The following is a 25,881-nucleotide window of genomic DNA, read 5'->3' on the forward strand; positions in this document are numbered from 1 at the left end:
CACATGGTGGCTCACAATCATCCAAGTCACTCCAGTTCCAGGGGATCCAGTGCTCTCTTCAGCCAGCACCAGAGCACACATTTGATACACATGAATGCATGCCAGCGAAACACTCATAAATAACTCTAGGAGGGCCTGGAGAGATGGCTTAGAGGTTAAGAGCATTGGCTGCTCTTCCAGAGGTCATGAGTTCAATTCCCAGCAGCCATATGGTGGCTCACAGTCATCTATAATGAGATGTGATGCCCTCTTCTGGCCTGCAGGCATACATGCAGACAAAACACTATATAATAATTTTTTTTGAATTAAAAGAAAAGCTCTAAGAGAAAATTGAAAGCTCTGCACAAACTCTAAGAGAAAATTGAAAGCTCTCTACCTACTATTAATATGCTAGCTCTTACCTCATTTAGTCCTCAAATCAACCCTGTGAAAACTCGACATAGTTATTATCTTCATTTCTCAGATTAGGAAGTGAAAGGCTGTGTCTTGAGGTCACACGGTTAGGGAGCGCTGTAACCAGAGTTCAGATCCAAACAGTGTGATGCCTGAGATGTCCTTGTACGTGGTACAGACTGCTTCTCAGAATTGGAAATTATACAGGGACTAACAGCAGGCATGTGTAGATTCCCAAGGAGCTCTGTCTTACGGGCTGATTTTAAAGTCCACACAGGTGTCCCACTCTGTGGTGAGGATGTAGTGGGGGGAGGGGGCTCAGGCTGTAGCATCCTGAGAGGGGTGCTTGCTTCTGCCACAGCAGAAGGGTCATCTGGGAGCTGAGGCAGACCCTGGAACCCCTTGCAGGTCAAGCTATGTCTTGTTTTTTGTGTCCCTAAGACTTAGCATCATGTTTGGTCAATGGAAGGTGATCACTAGAAGATCAACCGATTTAGTCATCACTTCTAGACTGTTCAAGTGTGGGCCTTACTAGCCATATGTGACTACTGTGACTTGGATTGGGGCAGACAGAATTGAGATCTTGGAAACAACTGTAAAGTCTCAGTTTTCATATTTATGTATTGAAATGCTAATATTTATTAAACTGAAGGATTAAGATTAATTTGTTCCTTTTTTTACTTTAGAATATGGCTAATAGAAAATAGAAAGTTACATCTGTGTCTCATTGTGTGTCTGTTGGAGAATTAAATGGTGTTACCGAGGTCCCAAAGCAGTAGAGATGAGCTTAAGATTGAGGATTTATGGCTTGAATTCTAGTTCATTTCTCCTTCTAGCATAAATTAAATTAGTATAGTGGTCAGGTGGCAGTGGTGGCACACGCCTTTAATCCCAGCACTCGGAGGCAGAGGCAGGAGGATCTCTGTGAGTTCGAGGACAGCCTGGTCTACAGAGCAAATTCCAGGACAGGCTCCAAAGCTACACAGAGAAACCCTGTCTTGAAAAAACAAAGAAAAAAAAATTAGTATAGTGTAGAATGTGTGTCCTGTGCCCCCCCCCTCCCAGCTCACACGCAGAATCTGTATTTCGAGCTTAGCTTTCCCACTTGGTACTGCCCCCCTCTCTCTGTCTTTCTGTGTCCACACATGTATAGCCCCCTTTTTTCTTTCTCTTTTTTTTCATCACAGCTATTAAGCTTTATTTGTGAGAGTATATTCAAGGAACTTCATAATTAATGAACTGGTACCCAGCATCCTGTGAGAGAGAATGCTGAAAGTCTTCTGTACTTAGAAGAGAATTGATGATGCAGCAACAGAACATGACAAAATAAAACACAGCAAAGATAAAGCAAAACCCCACCACATTGAAGTTGGACATGGCAACCCAACAGGAGAGAAAGAGCACAAGAAACAGAGGTTTAACTCGTTCACACACTCAGGGATCCCATAAAAATCTAAACTAAAAACTGTATTGTATGCGCAGAGGACCTACTGGTCCACATCCATGTAGATCCTGTGCTTGCTGCTTCAGTCTCTGGGAGCTCATGTGAGCCTTGCTTAGTTGATTTGGAGGACCTTGTCCTCATCCCCTCTGGCTCCCACCCCAAAATTCTTTCCACCTCTTCCACTGGGTTCCCTGAGCTCTGAGGGGAGGAATTTGAAGGAGGCATCCCACTTAGACTCTCCGCATAATGTCTGGCTGTGGGTCTCTGCATCTATTCCCATCAGCTGCTGGATGGAGGAAGCTTCTCTGATGATGACTGAATAAGGCACTGATCTATGAGTATAGTAGAATATCTGTAGGAGTCATTTTATCGATACTTAAAAAAATTTTTTTTTAAGACCAGTAGTGTTTGGTTTTACCCTAGGTCTCTGGGCTACCTAGTTTCTGGTTCTTGGCCACCCTAGCAGTGTTAGGTATGGGTTGGGTTCCCTCTCATGGAATGGGCCTTAAGTCAAATCAGATATTGGTGGCTACTCCCACACGTTCCTATGCTACCATTGCTGTGGCTTTATAGGCAGGGCAGATTGTAAGTCAAAGATTTTGTGGATGCCTTGGGGTTTACATTTCTCTTTTGATAGCCTGCAAAATACCTTTCCACACCAAAAGACACTAGAACACAGGGGCAAAGGCTCCTATGGTCCTCTCTTTTTTGGGCCTTCCTAATCTGTTTCCATTAACATTCTCCAGATTTTATTGCACTTTGTGTTTTTCAGAGATAAGCCCCTTACTGTCATGTGATGTGTCCTATAGATTGCTGGTTATTTTATTGGCGTTGTACAGGCATTATTTATCTTATGTAATCCTTTCAAGCCTACATGAAGTATAGGCTGTTATCCCAATTTTACAGTTATGAATCCTGAGGTTAAAGGGAGTAGAATGAATGATAAAGGCCACACAGCTAACGTGTAGAATCTGTAAGACATTTTTGTCACATTCTGTTTTTTGAAGTTTTTTACAATGAACATTTACTTTAAAAATACTCTATGAAAAAGCTAGCAATGGTGTCCTCCCCTCCCTTCTCTTCTCAATTGTCCCCTCCTCTCTCCTTCCTTATTTTGTCTCTGAGACCAGGTATTAACATGTATGTAGCCCAGGCTGACCTCAGACTTGGACTAATTCTGCATCAACCTTTTAGTGCTGAGATTGTAGGTATATGCTGCCATGCCTGGCTGAAACTGTTACCGTTGGAAAATACATGTGCTTGATGGTTTTCATTCAAAATAAATCTTTTGCCCAAACATTTTAGAATCCCTTAACTTGCTCTCTGCCGATGCCGTTGTTCTCACAGGAATCTCATAGTCGCTGGGTAGATGAGTAGCTTCACCCCTCTAAAGCTGATATTGTGTACGCCATCTCTGTCCCAGGGTGAACATCCTTCTAGACATGGCATTTACAATTTAGCAAAGATGTTTGTCTTTTTCAGATTGCTTTTAATATAGCCGTAGTTCACAGCAGTTACATTCTGCAACTGTTTTTGTGTGCTTTCAATCTAGTTTGTCTGCTTGCTTCCCGTGTTTGTGCACAGTGGGTGTGGCAAGGGACCTTAGAGCTTGCTTATCCAGCTGATAAGTCTCCTTTCTAAATTGCCCAGCTTGGTGATTGACAGGGTGAATTCATTTGTTTCTGAGCCTTTGGAAAGGCCTGTATTTTCCATTTTTCCTTTCAGTATTCGGTGACCTGGTTTGTGTTCTTTTAAGATGCTGGTGATCAAAGAGAAGATGTTTATATTGGAAGCCACATGCCTTGTCCTGAAAACCTCAATGGGTACTGCATCCATGGGAAGTGTGAATTCATCTATTCTACTCAGAAGGCGTCTTGTAGGTAAGTTGGCGACTCATGATCATGGTGAGAGTTTTTTCCTCCCCACCAGTGGTTGCTGCTAAGTAATACCAAAGAAATAGTGTTATCTGCAGTAGATTAGTTTAAAATAAACCAACAAATCAGCCATATATCCCGAAAACCCTGGCAAGAAATATGCAAAGATAAGGAACAGACTGTATTAGGGTTTGGAGGTTGTGAGCTTAACATCTTTATGATGACATTTTAATATTAATATGCCATATTCCAACACTATTTTGATCTTTCGACAATCTGTTGCAAGGTGGTTGAACGGCTGAAGAATATATTATGAACAGAGAAGAAATAACTCAAATAAAACATATACTAAAATAGATTTCTAAAAAACTAAAGGAGTAGGGATGAAGAGCCAGGTGTGAATTGTGAGAGGGAGGTGGAAAGAGTGTAAGTGTTCAACTCCTGTATTCCAGAGATGTTACGTAACCTGTCCAAGGTCAACTGCAAGTTGGAACTAGAGCTGAGAAGAAACTAGACCTCAGATTCCCTGACGCCCAGCCTAAGGATCTCAGTGCTGTTTGCCGTTCTCTGTGCGTGGCTGTTGCTGTCAGGAGTTGCACAGTGTCTTGGGTCTGCTTAGCCAGACCGGGTTTCCATAGACAAGGGGGTGGGGCACTGCTGCCATGCCTGCCATGCCGCTCACTCATGCTCCTGGGAGCTGGGTGGGAACCTGTTTCCTTCTCTCAGGCAAAACATCCAAACATGGGGAGGTGTTACATTTTACTTTTTCTCTGTCAGCCTTCAGGGTAGTGACTCTTTGCTTTCCTGGATGGAAAAGGAAGCTGTTGGCCCTGAGGCCTCCTGGGTCCCTCTTATTTAGCTCCCTTCCTCCTGCATAAAGATGAAAGGCCGAGAAAGTGCTTTCACTGTTCATGGTTGGAGAGTTCTTGGTAAAACCGTTGGCCTTTTCCCAACTGGCGATTCTCTTTGTCTTCAAAGGAGCTAACGTCTCTGTATGCCCCTCCCCAGACATTTCAGAACAACGCCTGTATGAAAGAGTGGACTACACAGTGCAAAGCACACATGAACACATGTAAATTTAAAATAGTTAAAAAAGATTTTCAAAAAAAAAAAAATAGAACACTGCTATAATCTGTACATGTGCATGAGACAGTTTGGGAACTACAAACAAAACAAAACAAAATATAGAGGTAGCCGAGGGAAGAGGAAGGAAGGGTACAGAGTCTCCTAGGCTTCTGGCTGTGGCAAAACTGAAGAGGAGGATTTCAGATCAGTGAAGTTTTGAGGAAATGACGTATTGAGTTTCACATGCCTATGGGGTATCCATTTGTGCTGCTCAAGACAATCAATTTGAAAACTCATGGAGGATACAAGCTGGAGAAGTAGGCTGGAGAATAATTCCGTCTCTAGCATATTCCCTCTGTGGTTATCCCTCTCCCCACCAGGCCCTCTGCATCCTTCATTTCCTGTGGTTGATCTGTATCGCCTCTGTCCCTCTCTTGTTTCATGATACTGACAAGACTGCAGTCTAGTTCAGTCCAGCTTCCCCTGGACTACACAGCCGAGAACAGCAGCCGTCCGTCAGTCCTCTCCTCAGACTGCTGTCTGCACTCCTCTCTCCCTCACCGGCAGCCGATGAGCTTGTTTCCAGGTGAACTGAGAAAACGGGAACGGTATGGAGAGATCTTCCACAGGCTGTCACTGCTGCCCAAGCAATCTTCCCTCCCTCTCCTCCATCTCACATGTCTTGATGTAAATGTAATTTCCGTGAAGAAGCTCATCACATGCCTTTCTTTCACAGAAGAACTTGAGTTGTCTGTGGTCTGTCTCCAGTTGTCATTCCTGGTCTCTCTCAAACCCACTCCAGAAAGCTGTTGTCTGAAGCACCCTACAGAGCCTCTTCTTATGGCTGAGTCAGTGGTCAAGTCTTAGTGTTAAATTCACATTCAGGTGCTTGGCAGCGTTTCCCTTGTGTCCTGGGTTATTCTCGTGGCTTCTGAGATGAAGCTCTCTTGTTTCTCTCCTGTCTCACTGACATGCCACTCTTGGATGGTTTCCCCTTTGCCCCCTGACCTCACTGTGTTGTAGTGCACTGCGATCCCGTCTTGTGCTCTTTCTAAGTGACCGGATCCACTTGGGGTCTTTTGTAGATGTCATCCAACTTACATAAATCCCAGTCCTTTCTCTTGAATCTGAGGTTCTTGTCTGTGATTCCTTTACATCTCCGGTGGATGCCTGGCTCAGTCTCAGCTAAACTAAACCTGTACTGTACCCCCCCCCGCCCCCCCCACTGCCCTGGATCCACCTGCAATGTTTTGCATCCCAGTGGATGCCAGCTCTGTCTCTTGAGTTGTACAGACAGGATACCTCAGGCACACCTTCGATTTCCCTCTTTCTCATGTTCCCCATCTTATTAGTTGGGTAGTCCTCTTAGCTCTTCTCCTTCAGAATATATCTTAACCAGAATTTCATTCACTATTCACTACCATCCTCACTCCAGGCACCTCACCATCATGCATGCATGCACGCGTGCGCACGTGCGCACACACACACACACACACACACACACACACACACACACACACTTTTAGTATAATCGTTTAGTTTACTTGTTATACCTTTGGACTTCTGCTAGAGGATAAGCTCTTTTCGGAAAAAATAATGGTTTATAAAATATTTGTGTATGTATGTGTGTTGACTGCAGGCATGTGCAGGCTGTGGCCCACATGTAGAAGTCAGAGGACCATCTCAAGTCTCCTTTATCTTTACCTTTCACCTCCTTTGAGACAAGGTAGATCAGGCTAGCTGGCCTGAAGCTTCTGGGGATTTTCCTGTCTCTGCCTCCCATGTCCCCATGGGATCTCTGAGAAGCAGTTTACTGTGTCTGGCTTTATGTGGGTTCTGGGGATCTGAACTCGATCCTCACGTTTGTATGGCGAGTGCTTTACCCCTTGGCCCATCTCCGTAGCCTGGGATTCTGCTCCTTTGTTGCCTTGTTGCCAGGAGTGTGAAGCTCTAGTACCTGAAACCTGGCAGTTACTCAGTAAAGGTGCTAGGTGGATGAGTGGATGAATCCGTGTGTGAAGCCATGGGAGGGAATGAGATTCCCAGTGGAGCTGAACCCCTGGGTCTGCCTTCAGTAGCAGAAGAAGCAACGGCAACTTAGAACTCCATACTCCAGATGTTTGCAGAGTATAAAAGTCAGTTGTGGAAAGTAATATCCAGGGGGATGATGTGAATGATAGGTGGTCTAAAGGTCCTTTTTGATATTCTGATTTTAATCTCTGAATGAAGCTAGACTATCTGAGAGCGACCCATCTAGGGTATTGTTATAGCTCTCTGTGGAGCTCTTTTGATTTTACTGAGCTTTGACTTTGAGCCATTAGCCTACCATGAAGGACATTGTTTTAAAAGTCCCATGGGTCTTCATTATAGTATTGGATTTACTGCTGCTGGGTTGTTGAGGACAATATTCTCTATATTAGAAGCTGCCTTCTTTACATGAGGACCGTGCAGGGAAGTTCCCTTGAGTTTAATAACAGTAGTAACTGCTCCTTTGAAATGACTTGTTTGATTTTATTTTATGGAGATTGCTTTTTGTAGCAGTAGTCTTTCCCTCTCCTCTGTCCCTCCCCTCTTCTCCCTCTTCTTCTCTCTCCTCCTCTCCTTTCTCTTCCCTGCCCCCTCCCTTTCTCCTCCTCTCCCTCTCTATCACTCCTTTCCAATCCAGTAGTTTTAATACAACACCACCACAATCAATTTTAACACATTTTTTGAAATCCCATGCACTTTACCCTTTGGTCCCAAATCTTCCTATTGACCCGAGCACTAGGCAGCCAGGAATCGATTTTCTGTCTCTATAGGTTGTTTATTCTAGACACTCCATACTCTTTCTTAAGTCAAGGGGCTTATGTATCCTAGGTGGGTCTTAAAGTCACTGTGTAGCAGTGGCTGTCTTTGAACCCCTGATCTTCCTGCCTCTACCTTCTGAGTGCTGGGAAGCCATGTGCTCTACTGTGCTTGGTGTAGGTGGTACTGTCAATCAAACTCAGGGCCTCATGAAATGATAGCCACGTGGTCTACCAGCTGAGCCACATTCTCAGCCGAATTCTGCACGTTTCATGTAAATGCGATGATGTAGTATGGTCTTCCACGTCTGGCTTCTTCCATGGGAAAGCTGTTTCTAGACCTCCCCAGTGTTCTAGCTGTCTGATGCACTTGGCTCTTTCCTGTGCCTGAGGAACAGTCTGCTGTGCGCACTGGATCACATGTTTAAATCCAACTGTCAGCCGATGAACACTGCATTTATATCCACATTTGGACTGTTTTGAATGATGCTGCCCTGAGCACTGGTGCTTTTGTGTGGACATCTGCTTTGATTTGCTTGGGTAAATGCTTAGGAGTGGAATTACTAGGTCAAATGCTAATCTGTTTCACTTTTCAAGGACTGTAAGTCTGTTTCAAAGCGTCTTCCTATTTCCCCCCCTCCGCAAGACCTTCACTGGCATTTGTAGTCACCTTACTTTCTGATCCAGGCAGCGCTGTGGCTGTGCGAGGGTAGCCCACTGTGTGTGCTCGTTTCGTTTTGAAATCCCCCTGTCTCAGCCTCCTGAATGCAGGGATTTTAGGTATGCGCCACCATTTTGACTCTTTTTGGCCAACTGTACATCTCTCAAAAATGGAGTTCAGAACCTTTGCCCCTTTCTTAATTAGTGGGTTTTTTTTTTTTAAAGGATATATGTTTTAAATTATATTTTCTTTAATTATTTTAGAAACAGTTATTGTGAGCTGGAAAGATAGCTCAGTGGTTAAGAGCACTGGCTGCTCTTCCAGAAGTCCTGAGTTCAGTTCCCAGCAACCACATGGTGGCTCACAACCATGCCCTCTTCTGGCATAAAAGCCTACATGCAGATAGAGTGCTTCTACACATAAAAACAAACAAACAAACAAACAAATATGGAAAAAACCAAAACAATTTGTGTGTGTGTGTGTGCGTGCGTGCGTGCGTGCGTGCGTGCGTGCGTGCGCGTGCGCCCTTGTAGAGGTTGGCAGACAACTTGTGGGAGTGAGTCAGTTCTCGCCTTCCACCTTGTGAGGCAAGGTCTCCATCGTTTCTGCTTCTTTGCTGTATCTTCCAGGCTGTCTTCAGGACAGTCTGTCTGCGCTGCCCTTCAGCTGTCCACTCATCCCTGAGTTACAGATTACAGATGTGACCCACTGCCTGTGGCACTTTCCCCAGGGATCGAACTTGGATCTTAAGGCTTCTGGAGCTATAGCCGGAGACCCATCTCCTCAGCTACTTATTTGTTCTCTACGTGTTCTGAGGCCAAGTCTCTTGTCACACATGTAATTTGTTTGCAGTTGTAACTTTCTTTGTGTAGGCTGCCTTTCCGCTGTCTGGATAATGCCCTTAACTGTGAAGATCTTAGGTTTGATTCAGCTCAGTTTGTCTTTGTTGCTGAAATTACGGTTTTTGTTTTAGTGTTGTGTCTAGGAAATTATTGCCCTGTCTGCAGTCTGGGCTCCTGAAACCCCGTATGTTCGTTTTTCTAAGAGCTCTCTGTAGCTTCAGCTCCCGCATTCAGACCTCTGACCTGCTGTCTTTCTTTGCTTTCCATTGCTGTGATAAAAGCACCATGACAAAAAGCCACTTGGGGAGGAAAGGGCTTAATCTCATAGGGGTCCTGTAAATGTCACAGTCTCTCATTGAGGGAAACCAAGGCAGGAGTTAAGGCAGGAACCTTCAGAGGCAGGGACGGAAGCAGAAGCCACGGGAGAACATTGCTTACTGACTTGCTTTCAGGCTCACGTTCAGCTACCTTTCTCATACCTCCCAGGCCCACCTTCCAGGGAATGGTAGTGCCCACGGTGGGCAATCAGTCAGTGATTAAAACAAGCCACACAACTCGTGGACATGCCAGTCTGATGGAGGCCATTCCTCAGCTGAGGTTCCCTCTTCCCTGATGACTCTAGTTTCTGTCAAGTTGACAAAAACTAACCAGCACATCCGGTTTTAGTTCATTTAGAGGCTGTGGAGAGGAAGAAGCTCAGCTTCCTTCTTCTCCATGTGGTACCCCAGTTTCTCAGCAGCATCTTTGGAAGACACTCTTCCTTCCTCACTGATTCACCCTAACATCCTGTCAAACAGTGGTTAGTTTAACCACAGGTGTGTGGTTTACTCCTGGCTTCTCAGCTTGATCCCAGTGTATCACCTCACTGTGTTGAATTTTTGGAGGTGCAGGACGTCCTGGCAGGAGTCCAAGAGCCCTAGAGAATGAGGGAGCAAGCCCACGTCACACTGGCTCCCCGTGTTGCCCAGCACCCGGGTTTCTTTTCTGTGGTTCACACTGTACCATAACACTGTTTCAGGTCCGTTCATAACAAAGTGTGGGACAGCAGTGAAGCCACACACTGATGCCCAGTGAGTTCACAACGGTGCCCCTACATGTCATATGCTTTATTCATGGCTTCCAGTCGAAGCCTTGCTAATTTCCACCTTTCACTTCTGTCGGCTTAAAATAGGAAATCTTCTGTTGAGTATCCGAAGCGTTTCCCTATCAAATTATTATCCCCAGCTGATGATGGTGTCTTTCTATTTACCTTTAATTGGAATTAGAAAGTTTCTAAGATTAGCATCTACTTGACTGCTTTGCTCTGTTTGTTTAATAACTTATTTTCACCTCCCCTGCATATTAAGTGTTTATGCTGCTCACACTGAGAAGTGTCTTGAATATAATGTGGTGCAATGTCTGTAGAATTGTGAATGTTTCTTACTCCTAATTCAGTAATCTTATTCCCAGCTCTCTATCCTAAAGAATAACTAAATGGAAAAGTGCCCATTCATTAGATTCTTTATCTTATTTATGAGTATGAAACCTGGAGATAACTGATGTATCTGAGAAGGGGAAATGGGTGTTAGTTCTTGGATGATTGTGATTCTAGTTTAAATGATGATGATAAGGGCAATTTAGTAACTTCAAAATTGTGGTTGGTAGAGATGATGGATGATGATGTGGATATGATTAGTATAGATGACGTCGAAACAGAAATGTAAAAGTATGGCACCCCACCCCCATGGTGGTGAAGTCATTTCTTTACTCCGGTGTAAGTTTTGTTGTTCTTTTGTGTTTTAATTTAAAAACCTGACAATATGAAATTTTGTAATTTCTTCTAGGTGTGGTGGTACACACTTAATAAGCCCTGTTTCTGGGATGTGGAAGCAGGAAAATCAAGAGGTGTAGGTTAGCTTCGGGTACATACTGAGACCTTGTCTCAAAAAAAAAAATCTCATGTGTCGGTGGTGTGTTCTGCCATAAATGAGACACCGGTATCACATCCCTTTCCCCAAGGCTTAGGGAATGTTGTGGAAGACAGGGTGGATAGATCATAAGAGTCAGAGGTTTCTGAAGACGGGGTGAAACACATTGCGCTTGTGAACTCACAGCAGCTATGGTTGCCTACACAAGACCTGGACGAGAGCAGTGCAGTCAACGCTCCAGTATAAAGAGTGGAGGGCTCCTGAGCCCGCCACCCCTCCCTGAGCACTGTCGACATTGATGGCTGCCAGGAGAGGGAGAGTCAGTTCTCTTTAGGGGTATACGGTCCCTGGTAGATCGATCATGTTCTAGTGGATGGTCTTACACCCATGTGTATATGGGCGGCACAAATTGAACCCAGTGGTTATTAATAGAAAAGAAAAAAGGGGAAAAAACACCCCATGAAGTTGGGAAGGGGTGGGGGTAGATCTAGAAGTTAGGGAGAAGAACTGGGGAGGCTGAACATGATCAAACTACGTTGTATGTATGCATGGGTGACATTCTCAAAGAATAAAAATTATTGTATTAAAACTGTAATTCTCATAGGGATTGCTTTTGTTCCCCTTGCAGATGCGAATCTGGTTACACTGGCCAGCACTGTGAAAAGACGGACTTTAGTATTCTCTATGTAGTACCGAGTAGGCAGAAGCTCACTCACGTTCTTATCGCAGCCATTATTGGAGCTGTACAGATCGCCATTATAGTAGCAATTGTCATGTGCATAACAAGGTAGGTAATGGCCATAGAGTGTCGGCTTTAAACTATGCACTGCAAGGTGTAAACCAGAGAAAACCCTTAAAACCTGTTCACTGGGCTAGGGCCCAGTCCATCAGGCACAGTTCTAGTGTCTAGTCCACTGGACAAAATTTCTACGTGGGTCTGACTTCTCCCTGTCTTGCTTCTTTAGAATGTGTGTAGGAACTCATTCCCAGAGTTAGGGACACATCTGGGTTATAGGCAGAGGAGGTGTGAGAACAGTCTGAAATCAAGGAGGCTAGGGATCTAGAAACTGTACTAGGAGCGCTGAATTCGGGGAGTAGTTGTAGCAGAGTTTCTGGAACACGTTCACTGAGGAGCTATGAGCAATGCTTTAAGTCTACAGAGGAGTTTTTATGGTCTGAGAGTATACTTTACCTGTAGTTAGTGTAGTAATGAAGAAAACCATCAACTTTAAAGATAGCCTTCTCTGACTACATCCTGATTACAGCGGTAAGTAAAAGGCTTTCAAATGCTGTGTTAAAAATAAAAGCACAGGGGCCAGCAAGATGGCTTTTGGGTAAAGGCGCTTGCCCCCAAGCCTGACGGTCTGAGTTTGGTCTCTAGGATCCACAAGGTGGAAGGAGAGAACCAACTCCTCAAAGTTGTCCTCTGATCTACGCACGCACGCACGCACGCACGCACGCACGCACGCACATGCACACACACACACAAAGTAAATATAAAAAAAATAAAGCATTTACTATATGTTAAAAGACTTATTTGCAGCTCAGTTGACAGTAAATGGGTGTTTCTCAAACTGAGTAGAAAGTTTTAAAGTTCCAGGAAACTGGAACTTTAAAACTGCCAGAGCAGAGTGCCCTGCCCTTCCATCCCCTGTCTTACCTTCTTCTTCCTCACCTCTTCCCACCTCCTTTAAGTTTTGGTTCTCATGTTCCATGAGCATTATCTTTGTGTTCTCCTTCTTCCATGGGGGGCAGAGAGTCATAGCATATCAAGTCGATATTGATAAGCTGATTGGATGTATAGGCCTTCCTTCTCTCCAGGGCCTGGAAAAAGACCTTCAAGTAGTCCCAGCACCAAAATAATACATCTAGAAATGATGGAAAAACGTTCTCTGAGTAGCTGATATTTTTCATGAAGTTTCGGCACTAAAGTCAGCATGCTTTATTCCACAGAACAGATGATCTGCCTTTAGGCAAGACTACCGAGCATAAAATTGGGCAGTAGATCAAAGAAGGGACATAATGGTGTAACAAACAGTGACAACAGGAAAGGAAGATGGGGGAAAAGACTTTAACAGCCTAGCCAGCTGTGGCCATTTAAAACAGGCTCAGAGGTTAACCGCTCTGCCTGTGGCCATTCAGCCAGCGAAGGGAAGTGCCTGGGTTTGGAGTCAGTGCTGCGTGATTCTTCGGTCATTCCTCTTTCGACCGAACCATCTAGAAACAGGGCTGTGCTGAGTCCTGTTGGGAATAGGTCAGCCAGATATGACTGCTGCGTGGGGACAGGAACCAAATTTGCTTTTGTCGAGGTTTAGTGTGTTTGAACCATATTAAAGGTCATTTGCAGAATTGATTGGACTAGGGAAGATGTGTGACTGGGGAGACCATGTAGCACTTCAGTAGAGGAACGCACAGTGTGACAAGGAGAAGAGAAACACTGTCCTGACATTTGTTCCACATTAGGGCTACATGTACTGCACTGTAAGGATCACAGCCTTTCCCCACCCTGCTCCCGAATGGCTTGCTGTCTTATATGTGGAATATTGTGATCACGTTCTTGGACCACACCATTGAATTTTTGAGGCACGCCTCTCCCATGTAGTCCATTAGGGAACAGCTGTTCGTCCACAATGGCTGTTGCTTGTGAGGAATCTTCCTTTAAATGGATGTTCCTACTGGCCCACTTTTCTGTGAGTTGTGTCTTCTTCTTTTATGCTTGGAATCTTCTTTTGTGTTTTCAGACTCCTAGAATGACAGATTGGCAGGGACGTTGAACATGTCTCAGCCAAATCCTTTACTGTATAGAAGAAAAAAATTCTTGGTCCCCGGAACCTGGAACTCCTCCCGTTCATGGTGGGTTAGTGGCAGTTAAAGCTGGTCGCTTGGCCTGTCAGCCAGCTCCTTCATTTATGAAATGGATATGATCCCAGCCCTGTCTACATCAGGCTATTTTTATAAGGATTAGTGAGAGAAAATCCTTTGAAAACCACCAGAAACGTTGTCATTAAGGCTTTTAAGTTAAGGCAAAGCAATCCTCTTTGAAATAGAATAAAAACATGGAACATTAGAGCAAACATACTCATTCCAAGACGCTGTTTCCACTAAGGGGCATTGACTTGGCGCAGGTGGCCACTAATAATAATAGACAGTTACCACTCCTACCAGTAGGATCCACACTCAAAGCCACCCGCATTCATTTCAGTGCCTTTACACTCATCATCACATTCTCTTGTCCGGAATTTGTTCCCTGTTAGGCCACATGTACTGTAATAGAAGAGCAGAGTCCAGGAATCTCACTTGCGGGGTCCCAGTTTCCAGTGCGCTTCTGTGGCATGCTGCAACTGGGTGTACACCAGCTCCTTTTGAGTCGTTTTCTTGAGTTAGAGGACTTCAGTGCATCCTGACTGAGATCATCAGCTACGTGTTCCTTGTTGTTCTGGTGCCATGATAACGCTCAGGGAAAGTGGCCAGGTCAGCATCTTTTGTACCGTCACAGTGATCCGTCACCGGAACTGAGCAGCTGCCAGGCCAGAGAGGCAGGCGTCCTTCTCAGAAATGTGTATCAGCAGTGTGGGCACTGTCCTCATTCACGAGTGTGATCCCTCCCAAATCCCAGCTATTTAGCAAAGAACAAACAGCCATTATGTCTGTCCTCATCTAGCCTGGAACTGAACAGTGTCTCGTTTCGTCTCCTGACCGGGTGCAGTGTGTGAATTGGGTGCAGTGTGTGAACTGTGTGTTACTTTGACATAGTTTAAACATCTTTAACTAAATGATTGTTTTCCCCCTTCTGTATTTTCATGCAACAGAAAATGCCCCAAGAACAACAGAGGACGTCGACAGAAGCAAAACCTAGGTCATTTTACTTCAGACACTTCATCCAGAATGGTTTGAACTGCATAAAAGGCTTTTGTATGCACACTGACCATGTGATGTACATTTATTATGTCTTTTTTTAAAGAATGGAAATATTTATTTCAGAGGCCTTATTTTTGGACATTTTTAGTGTAGTACTGTTGGCTCGTATTTAGAATATTTAGCTACAGCAGTTTTTGGACTGTTTAGTAGTCTCTGTTTTATGTTTTTAAATACAGAAATTGATTTCATGAATTTGTACCACATGGTAATACTAGGAATTGTTCTTTACCCATGGAATGTAATATTTTTGCAGAGATGGATGGACCCACATCACAGCGGCCATAAAGTCAAACTTCTTTCCCAATGACCACAGCAAATGGCAGAGCATGAACTAAAAGTAAAGATGTTTACAGATTACTTTTCTTACAAAAAGAAATCTAGAAGACACTGTGTTTAAATAGCTATTTAAATGTTTTTGAGATTTAGTACCTGATTTTTTTAGACACTGCCCCTACTGCATGAGCTGCAAAGCTGTGTGTGTTAGATATAACATATTTATAAGCTGTACGGACTGCAATTGACAGTTTCTCTCTTTGAAGATATAATTCTAATAATTTGAAAAGTTATCTGAGAATTAATGATTGAACAGATCATTGAAAATAGATTTAGATATTGTCAAGATAGCCTGTTTAATGAACAGATTGGAATAAAACCTACATATCAGTTAAACTAATACACATTCATTTTTAAACATGATATTTGTTTTAATATGAATATACAAATTGTATCAGTGTTTGTGAATACAATGCAGAAATAATTGTTAATGATTGGTGCTCTGAAAGTGAGCTTAAAAATGACCTAAGACCTCTAACTCAAATTTGTCCTGTAGTAGCTCTATTAATAGATTGTTGGTGTTTAAAGGTCTAAAATGTGAGTAGAATGTATCAGTGTTTAACGTGTAGTTTAGCTAGTCAAAATTATGCATGTAGAATTTAAAGACTATGTTCAAACTTAAATATTGATTTTAATAATTTGATTTGGAAAAGCATGTTATAATATAATGTTTTCACTATATGGTCTGTTTTGTGTGTTTATTTATTGTATTCTTTGGTACTGGTCTATTAGTACTTATAATAGGTGAAATTAACAGGAAGGGAAGATTGCAGTTCAAAATTTCTCTTTGCTTATACAAACTATTGCTTGAAATGATCCAAAGAGAAAAACTTTGCTCAGTGTTTGGAGCTACTTGGCTTGTGGGCTTAGTATGAGTAGCACTGTGGCTCTAGTGAACTTCTTCAGGGGTTTCCACCCACACAGGCTTATTTGAGGCCCTTAGTCAGTCGGCAAGCATGTTTGGAACTGACCCTGGTGCTTTTGCAAGGGCTCATGTTGCAGGGCAGTCACGGATGGGCATTTGTCGTTATAAATACTTGACCACTCTCCAGGGTGCGGTTTTCAGCCCTTTAAAGCGCTTCGTTGCCTGCCACCAAGCCGACTTTTGGCTTCGAGTGTAGAATTGATTGCTATAGGACATCTTTTGCCGAGAAAGAAGTAAAATGGAACACAATGGGTCTGCTTCAAATGCTGGTAAAGTCCACCAGAATCGATTGTCAAGTGTGACTGAAGACGAAGACCAGGATGCTGCTCTTACAATTGTGACTGTCCTGGACAAGGTGGCCACCATCGTGGACAGTGTACAGGCCAGCCAGAAGAGAATAGAGGAGAGACACAGGGAGATGGAGAACGCTATAAAGTCTGTCCAGATCGACCTCCTGAAGCTCTCACAGTCACACAGCAACACGGGCTACATCGTTAACAAGCTGTTTGAAAAGACCCGCAAAGTCAGCGCTCACATTAAAGATGTGAAGGCCCGGGTGGAGAAGCAACGGGTTCATGTAACCAAGGTCGAAACCAAGCAAGAAGAAATAATGAAGAAGAACAAATTCCGTGTGGTAATATTCCAGGTAAGCTTGCACTTGTGTTCAGCTTGGTGAGTAGAATCTCTCTCTCTCATCCTTTGTCATCAAGTCACAGAGGTTTCCAGAGTCGCGTCTCAGCCGTGGTCTATGGTACGTACTGGAGCTCGCTGAGTAGCTGTGTCAGGAGAAAGCCATTTCTGGCTAAACGACACTCTGTCATCCATGTCCCGAGCGTCTTGCTGGTCATGTGATGTGAACTGTGGCTTGTGGCTCAAGCTGTTTTTTTGCCTTTGAAACTTAATGCTGTCAGTTTTTTTTCAGCATTTGAGTCCATTAAGCACAGTGACCCAGTAGACTTTTTAGAATGCTGGAACTAAAAGGGTCCTAAGAAATCTCAAGTTTAAAAACGGTCTTTGTTACATAAAAGAAGGAACTGGGAAAGGTGGAGGATGTAGTTCAGTAGTAGAACACTCACCCACATGGCTGAGGCTTGAGTTTGATACACAACATCCCCCTAAAAGAAAACAGATTAGGAACCGGCACCCACACAGTCATGGTTTTATTCTCATTGTAGAGAGCCCAGAAACCCAAAAACTTCTCTGAACATAATTTGCCCATTGGAATTTTTTTTTTTTGTATTAGTCACAATAAGAAAAGTTACCTGTTTCTGAATGAAAAATCAGGCCATTTATTTATTTTTAAAGTTTGTACTATTTTTTGAGACAGTCCAGCCTGTAGCCCATGCTGACCTAATTCTCATTAGGCAGGCCTCAAACTATGACAATCCTCTGCCTCAGCCTCCCAAGTGCTAGGGTTACAGACATGAGCCACCACTCCAGCTTGTTTTATTTTTAAAATACTATTCTTACAGTAATACCGATATAGAAGTCCCACAGGTAATTTCTTACTCAAATGAAAAGCTTTTTTACTTAGCTGATTTAATAGAGTGATTATGTGCATTGTTGCTTTTTTTTTTTTTTGCGAAGTTCCTATAACTGCTCAATACTTTAAAAATTGAAACATACCATGGCAAATACATAACGTCTCCAGTATATTTTTTAAATTCTTGCAAATCAAAAGGGACAAGCTAAACTCTTTTCTCCCACATTAAAAAAGAATAACGATGAGAGAAAAAATTTTGAACTACAAAGTAAATGAGAGCAGAACTCTTCTCTCACCCATCTAAACAGTGGCCATTACAGAACTGTAAATCCAGAGTGCAAATATTAGAGAACAGCCTTCCCTATCCTGCTATTGGGAGAATTAGCTGGCACGACATTTTAGAAGAGACATTTTTGATAGTGTGTATTGTAAACTTTAAAAATTCCCAAGTCTTCTGGTCCCCAGATTTCATATCAGAGAAATTTGTTCTAAGCATGAGATCATTAATGTGTGGGAATGTTCATTAGTGCATATGCACAACTCTGTGCTTTTAAAAGTGGAAGTCCATGTGCACAGAACGCAGAAGAATAAAGGACACAGTCAGGGGAAGCACCAGGGCCCATAACCTTCACGTTCTCCGTGCGTTAGTCAGTGCCCGGAGCTCTCTGCTGAGTGGTCAAGTTACACTGGGAAGGGAGAGTGCTAGTTTGGGATCTGTTTCCAAGAGTTCACAGGTTATTGAGGAAAAATAGGAGAGAGACGATTTATTTCAAAGATAGAGGAATGGACTGGTGTCTTTTCCTATCCTCCTTCCAGGCTCTGGGAAGCCTCTCTGGGCTTAATAATGTTGCCTGGCTTCAGGTGTTGATGCAGACAGTGGTGATCTGGACATGGGACTGCAGAATAAGTCCATTCACCTTGCAGGGGTGTTAGCCATAGCCTGGGTGCTCACCCTTCACTCATGTGTGTTATGTCAGGAAGTACACTTGGAGTCCTGCGTGTCTGGGTACCTAAAGCAAAGCAGTGGACCGGTTTCTCACAAGATGGACAGAAGCTACAAGGAAAAATTCCACCTGGTCCCATCTACTGACATACTTCTCTCTCTGACTCCCATTTAAAAGCTGTTTTTTATTTGTCTCTATTCAGTGTAACTTACTGGTATTTTCTCTGTCTTTGGATCCTATAGTTCCATAAAGGAACTGAGAAGTCCCAGTTAGTGACAAACCTCTTTTCTTTTAAGATAGAATATCTTGAAGAATCTGTGAAATTTGGTTGTTCAAATTATGCAAGAGTTTGTCAGAAAAAAGCAATTGCTATCTTTTATAAGCATCCAGGGAAAACATGAATTCTAATTTATGGACATAGGACTCAGATTCATGTACTTGTTATATGTTAGAATTTACATTTATGATATTTACATGGCTATTTTTGGGTGTTAAAATTAGCTATAATCAATTCTCATAGTTATTTGAAGATTTTTCCCTTCTAAAATTATTTTGAAACTTAAGCTAGTCAGCTAAAGTATATCTTCATTTCCATTTGAGATTTTCCTTAAGCTTCCCCTAGGCATATCTTTTGTTGATAATCTTTTTTTATTAGTAACAAGGGATAAAAATAAAAACAATATCAGATAAACAAAATATTGGTATCCTATCTTCTGCAGTTGTATATGGCTAAGCTTTTGCCGAATTCTGGATGTTGGCATTTAAATGTTGGCATTTAAATATTATGTGACAGTCTTACCCGGGTCGTTTCTCTTTGAATGCATGTTCACCCTGTTGACCCCTCTCATTGTGCATGGCATGAACCACAGCATATCTTCTCACATTTCCAGTTACTTGGTAAGCACAAGTCTGTGGTTATCAAAGTAAGTTTTGAACATCCTCTAATTACAAGTACCAGAGCTCTGTGTATCCAAAGTGTCCCTATCTGTGTTACTTTCATATTAATTCAATTCCACTTTACTCTGACCCACAGTATTCATTCTGTTACAAAAATGATCCTTCAAACCAGGTGTGGTGGTGCACACCTATATATAGTCCTTGCACTTGTGAGGTAGAGGCAGGAGGATTGGGATTTCAAATACACAGTGAGTTTGAGGCATGCCTGAGCTATGTGAGACCCTGTCTCAAAAACAACACAAAGCTAATTTGACCTGGATTTTCATATACAAATGTGATTATATTCCGAAGTCAACTATAATTTCCCCCACAACCTTCCATTATTAGTACAGTGTGTTTGCCCTTAACCTACAGTAGCAAGAACTCATGGGGATTTTTGAGGCAAGGTCTTTTTCTAGTCTTGCCTCTGTTCCCCTTTGTTTTTAAGCCTGCTTTTGCACTGTCTGCTGTGTTTGAAGAGAAGGGTGTGTGATTCCTGTTTCCCCGTGTCTGGTGCCTTCACTGCAAGATTGTGGGGATTTCTACCTACCAAGCAATACCCTTTGGCTCTTCCCTTGTCTAATTATACCTTCTCAGGCTCGCCCAGCCCACACTGTTGCTGAGGCTGCTCCCCACAGCAGGTGCCAGGAAGGGAGAGGAGTAACTTCACTGCCTCTAACTGATTGATTCATCGGAGAGTTATGAGACGCCCGCCCACTTCTGCCTCTTTTGTTGGGGAGAGGGAGGCTCATGGGCACTCTGATCCTGTAGCCAAAAATGTAATTTCAATTAAGGAATAAGATTCTAAGGATGCCTTCCCGACTATCAGGCTGGTTATATTTTAGGGTATTTGCAAACATCCTCCTTGTGTATTTATTGAATCTGCTTGTTGGATGGAATCAACCTGGATCTCAAGTATCACTACCATTTTGGTTTTTTGTTTGTTTGTTTTTTGTTTTTAAAGACATTGTCACTCATGGGCCAGTTTTTAAAAATCTCAATTCCCACAGTTTTGTCTGCTGTGTTTTAGAAATGATCTCTAAATAGCACTCCAGGTTCCTTTCACCTGCGCCCTGTGCTGGCCTGTCTCTAGCTGGTTCTCTTCCCACAGGCTTGGCAGAGTTGGTTTTTTCTCTTCAACTGCTTTGCCCTCGGCCTCTGGGGTCCTGCTCTCCTGGCTTTCTGTCCTCTTCACTGCCTGATGTTTTCCCTTTTTTCTTTCCTTTCTCGTGTGTAGGTTCAAAATCCCCAAACATTCTAAACTCAAAATCTAAAGACTCCTTCCCTCTCTCCCTCCCTCGCTCCCTCCCTCCCAACAGGGTTTTACTGTATAGCGCAGGCTGGTATTGAACTTGTGTCCTCCTGTCTCAGCCTCCCGAGAACTGGGGGTATAGTCATTTACCACCATGGCAGCAAAATAAAACTTTTAAAATGACTCATTTGGCAGGAGACTTCGCTTGACCTGAAGTCATTCCGGGAATAGTATATTATCTATTGTGGTTTCCAAAAGTCAATTGAATTCTGAATTTCAGGGTACCCTTTGTCTCTGAGGAGTTTTGAATGAAACACGACTCTGTCTTCTGTTATCTCTTCTGATTTCTTGACTTTGACTTTGGTGTGTGTGTGTGTAATATGCGTGTAAGTGTGAGCACATGTGTACTATATAGTATGTGTATGGAATCTAGAGGACAACTTTTGGGAACTGATTTTCTCCTTCCATAGGATCTGTAGCAGGAATCTTAACAGTTCTTATTAATAAAATCAAACCTGAGGGCAGTTATTGGGGTGAACACTAGAAGATCAGAGAGACAGAACAAGCCACAGCTAACCTCACCTGGCCAACTTCTCAGCTGATCTCATTTCCTCAGACTGGAAGCCTCTGTGTCCTCATATCTGAATGGCTCTCAGCTGAACTGTGCTGCTCAAAACCCAAAAGCTTAACCAGCCAAATGCTTCTATTTTATGGTCTTCGCGCCTTATAGATCTTTCCTTTCTTCCATCACTCCCTGGGATTAAAGGCTCGCTTTCTGGGACTAAAGGCGTGATGAGTCACCATGCTTGGCTGTATCCTTGAACACATGGATTTTTGCCTCTGGAATGCTAGGATTAAAGGCGTGTGCTACCACTGCCTATCCTCTATGTTTAATATTGTGGCTGTTCTGTCTCTGACCCCAGGTAAGTTTATTAGGGTGCACAGTATTTTGGGGAACACAATACCACCACAGGATCTGCACTCAGGCCATCAGGTTTGCTTGGCAAGTACTTTTGACCTCCTGAGCCCAAACGCTTCTCCTGTGTCTTGCTTTTTCACATGGAGTTTGGGGGTTGAACTTAGGTTCTCACATGTGGCAAACACTTCACCAGCTGAGATCTCTCTAGTGCAAGAGTGTCATGACTCTTAATTTCATCGCTGGATTAATGGTTCTTGAACGCACATTTCTGGCCCTCGCCTCCCTTCTGGATCCCAGTTGCTCAGCCTCTCTGCCTGCATACCCAGTGCCCATTCCAAAGACAGTGCCTCACCCTTCCCTTCCGGGTTCCTCCTCTTGCTTCCGTGCCTGTCTCAGCTAATGGTGGATCCCTCCCTCTGTGGATCTAGCAACAGGTCCTCTGGTTTCTGAGTACATCTGCAGTCGGAAGACTTCTCACCCCCACCCCTGCCCACAAACGCCCTCCCTGACTACCCTCCCTTTGCTTAGACTCAGTAGTGTCCTGCTTGCTCGCCCTTGTGGCTTACTTTCAGCAGGGTGACCCTTGTACAACATGGGTCAAATCCTGCCTCTGCTGTCCTTAAAACCTTGAGAAGTTTTCCTGTTCAGAGTAGTAACTACTGTCCTCACTATTGGCCACAGGGCCTCTCTTGACTTGACTTTTTTTTTTTTTTTTTTTAAGATTTATTTATTTATTATGTATACAGTGTTCTGTCTTCACACACCCCTGCAGGCCAGAAGAGGGCACCAGATCTCACTACAGATGGTTGTGAGCCACCATGTGGTTGCTGGGAATTGAACTCAGGACCTTTGGAAGAACAAGCAGTGCTCTTAACCTCTGAGCCATCTCTCCAGCCTGACTTGGCCTTCTTAACTCTTGTGGGTAGCTGGGACATTTGAATTGATTCTTGAGGAATGCTATCATTTGTAAAGCTGAAAAAGGTAAAGAGGTATTAGAGACAGAAGCAGCCACATACACGAAGGCATAGAGGGTGAGTGTCTGTTTGACACTGAGATATGACATTGCTATCTGCAAATGTGTTGGGCGACATCCATAGTTATCCTGGGATTTACGTCCAGGGTGGGGTAGGATGGATGCCTCTTGTGTAGAGGGTTCAAAATTGTATGTGTTTGAGGATCTTAGGAATGATGTGCATTTCTGAGCTGGAGAAGAGGGAGAGGAGGGTCAGGTCAGGAACTTTCTAAGCATCCTGCAAGGTTTGGGTTCTCTCCTTGAGCACTGACAGGCTCTTAGAAGTCTTCAGTGGGCTATAACCAGACCGTGCTATAAAAACAGTTCTCAGGAACTTCTCAGATAATGGTCTGGAAGGAGAGGGATTGGAGGAGATTGATGGCCCAGGTTCTGGGGTCTTGAGGGACTGAATTAAGACATGGGTGGAGGAGTGAGAAGTAAACATTATTTTGCAGTGTTACTCATAGAACTTGGTGACGAGTTCTTGACCATGGGACAAGAGGGTGAGGGTGTGTCTGGGAGTGACGTTTCTGAAGTCTCTGCCTTGGGTGGCACCCAGGGGGTCACTGCTGCTGAGAAAGAGAGGGAAGGAACCGCAAGTGGAGAGCGCAGTGGGTGGGCCTGGAGGTTTGCACCTCTGACTAAAGGTGCCTGTGCTATGTATGCAGCTTGGGGACAAACAGCATGGAGGAGGGTTGTGAGGTGTGAGGTAAAAGCCGCCTGCCCGCCGCCTTGCAGGAAGCGCTCACGTGATTTGCTCTTCTGTCCTGCAGGAGAATGTTCGGTGCCCCTCGTCCCTGTCTGTTGTTAAAGACAGAAGCCTGCCCGAGAACCAGGAGGAGGAGGAGGAAGTCTTTGATCCCCCGATAGAGCTCTCGTCGGATGAAGAGTATTACGTTGAAGAAAGCAGATCTGCCAGGTTTAGAAAGTCAGGCAAGGAGCACATTGATCATATCAAGAAGGCGTTTTCCAAAGAAAACATGCAGAAGACACGGCAGAATTTTGACAAGAAAGTGAGTGGAATTAGAACGAGAATAGTCACGCCTGAGAGGAGAGAGAGGCTCCGGCAGTCGGGGAGAGGCTCCGGCAGTCGGGGGAGAGGCTCCGGCAGTCCGGAGAGAGGTTTAAGAAATCGATTTCAAATGCAGCCCCCTCAAAGGAAGCTTTTAAGATGCGCAGCCTTAGGAAACCGAAGGATCCCAAGGCCGAGGGCCAGGAGGGAGACAGAGGGATGGGCGTGGACATCATCGCAGGCAGCCTGGCTCTGGGGCCCATCCATGAGTTCCATCCTGATGAGTTCAGTGAGACAGAAAAGGAGGTGGCCAAGGTAGGGTACATTCCCCAAGAAGGAGGGGACGCCCCAACTCCCGAGCCTTTGAAGGTGACTTTTAAGCCTCAGGTGAGAGTGGAGGACGATGAGTCCCTCCTGTTGGATTTAAAGCAGTCCTCGTGAGAGGAACTAAGTGTGAGCGTCAGTCTCACGTCACGTGGTCACAGTTTGAGTAGTGCAGTCATTTTTAGTCACCGTAGAAAGGCGAATGGTACAAAAGCTTCATTTCTTACCTTTAAAATTCTAAAGATTATAGAAATATTGTATACAACTTTCTTGTAAGTTCCTTGGGGATCCTATTTCCCCTGAGAATATGTGACTGACAGCTTTTTTTTTCCCCCCCTAGTGTCACACTTTTTTGTGGCAGCTCTTGGCCAATTCGAAAATAGTTGCATGGCGCAGGTCAGTTAGGTGCTTGGTCATCTGTAACACAGGAAGGACAAGTCCATGCCCATGGTTCACCAGCAAACTGTAGGATTTGGGTCAGGATTAACAAGTCCAGTCTCCAAGGGGAGTAGCTAATGAGTGGATTGTGTTATCCAGATGTTCACATCTGGAGATTCATTAGTGAGTCAGTAGCCATACCCCTTATGAAGCTCTTCTGTGAGGGGGAAAAAAATGAAGTTTTGGGCTTGAGCATTTAGCTGTGGTATCCTAACTTCCTTACTGGTGAGACTCGGCCGGTTGCCATCTATTTCCAATGACAGAAATGGAGAGGGCTTGCTGACCCTGCACCTCTCAGAGGACTTGAGATCTGAGGGGATGTCACAGAGTGTGTGAGAACAAGACACAGATCCAGCGGAGAGGCACAAACCACACTGGTGCTTCCAAACCAGAACTTAATATTACATCTGTGAAGAAGCCCTTGGTACCAGGCACTGGGCCCTGAATTGAGCAGAAACTGAAGATGTGCTTTGCAAGTCTTTTCATAGCCTGAAGAGTGAAAAATACATGCTTGGATGAGCGCTTTTTCTTAAAGGCTGAAACCAACCTTGGATTGTTAGCCGGGCCCCAACATATTCCTTGGAAATGTGTCTCTAATTGCCTTTAGATTTGGATGTGGGGTAGACTAGTGTGGGTTTGTGTGCAGAGCATGAGGTGGAAGTCTAGGGCTGGGCTGTGAAGTGGCTTTTTTAAGGTCTGCCCCGATGTGGGTGTAGAAATGATTCCCGATACTACTGTTTTCCAGAGTGAACCCTTTAGGGCAAACAGTGCCACTTTGGAGGACATCAGATTCCAGTTAGCTCTTAGATTTAGATCTGTGACGTCAAGAAGTACATACTGCTGCTGAGGGAAAATCACAGTCTGCACTTCCGGCACACTGGAATCTTTGGATCGTTTTTTGGATATGGAAGAGATGGTAGAATTTTTGATAAAGTGTTTTACTCACGTTCAGTTTAATGTTGAATAATCACCTAGCAGTTAAAAATATGCAGGCATGGGAGTGAGTGCGTGCCTGCTGCCCCAGCACTGACAAGGCTGAGACAGGAGGATCACGAATGAAGTTGAGTGAGCCTGGATTTCTTTATATAGATATGGTTCAGCATAATTTTCTTTTCACTCAGCCTGAATACATGTTCATCTTGCTTTTTTTTTTTTTTTTTTTTTTTTTTTGAGGCAGGGTTTTCGCTGTATAGCCTTGGCTGTCCTGGAACTCACTCTGTAGACCAGGCTGGCTTTAAACTCAAAGATCTGCCTGCCTGCCTCCGCCTCCTGAGTCCATGTGCCACCACTGCCAGGCATCGTGGTATCTTTTTATATTATAAACTAAAGCATGTGCAGCACTGAATAAAACTTTGAAAGAATAATCCCAAAAACATTTTTATAATAGCTTAGAAGGAGGTTGGATGCCCAACAGTA

The 25,881-nt window shown here is 43.9% G+C and overlaps 2 protein-coding genes across 2 annotated transcripts in view; both read left to right on the forward strand.

Moving 5' to 3' along the window:
* Positions 1–15,901, forward strand: part of Tmeff1 (transmembrane protein with EGF like and two follistatin like domains 1) — an 84,512-nt gene extending 68,611 nt beyond the window's left edge. The window contains exons 8-10 of the mRNA XM_028882758.2: positions 3,594–3,717; positions 11,598–11,756; positions 14,779–15,901. Coding sequence (XP_028738591.1) covers positions 3,594–3,717; positions 11,598–11,756; positions 14,779–14,863 — 368 coding nt within the window. The 3' untranslated portion in view covers positions 14,864–15,901. The remainder of the gene's footprint in view (positions 1–3,593; positions 3,718–11,597; positions 11,757–14,778) is intronic.
* Positions 15,902–15,985: 84 nt separating this feature from the next.
* Cavin4 (caveolae associated protein 4) lies at positions 15,986–25,626 on the forward strand. The gene is given in 3 exon segments (XM_028882760.2): positions 15,986–16,791; positions 23,465–23,759; positions 23,762–25,626. Coding segments are annotated over 3 exon segments (1,086 nt in total). The 5' UTR covers positions 15,986–16,383; the 3' UTR covers positions 24,145–25,626.
* The last annotated feature ends 255 nt before the right edge of the window (positions 25,627–25,881 follow it).

This window comes from Peromyscus leucopus, chromosome 2 (genome assembly GCF_004664715.2).
Source record: "Peromyscus leucopus breed LL Stock chromosome 2, UCI_PerLeu_2.1, whole genome shotgun sequence".
NCBI lineage: Eukaryota > Metazoa > Chordata > Mammalia > Rodentia > Cricetidae > Peromyscus > Peromyscus leucopus.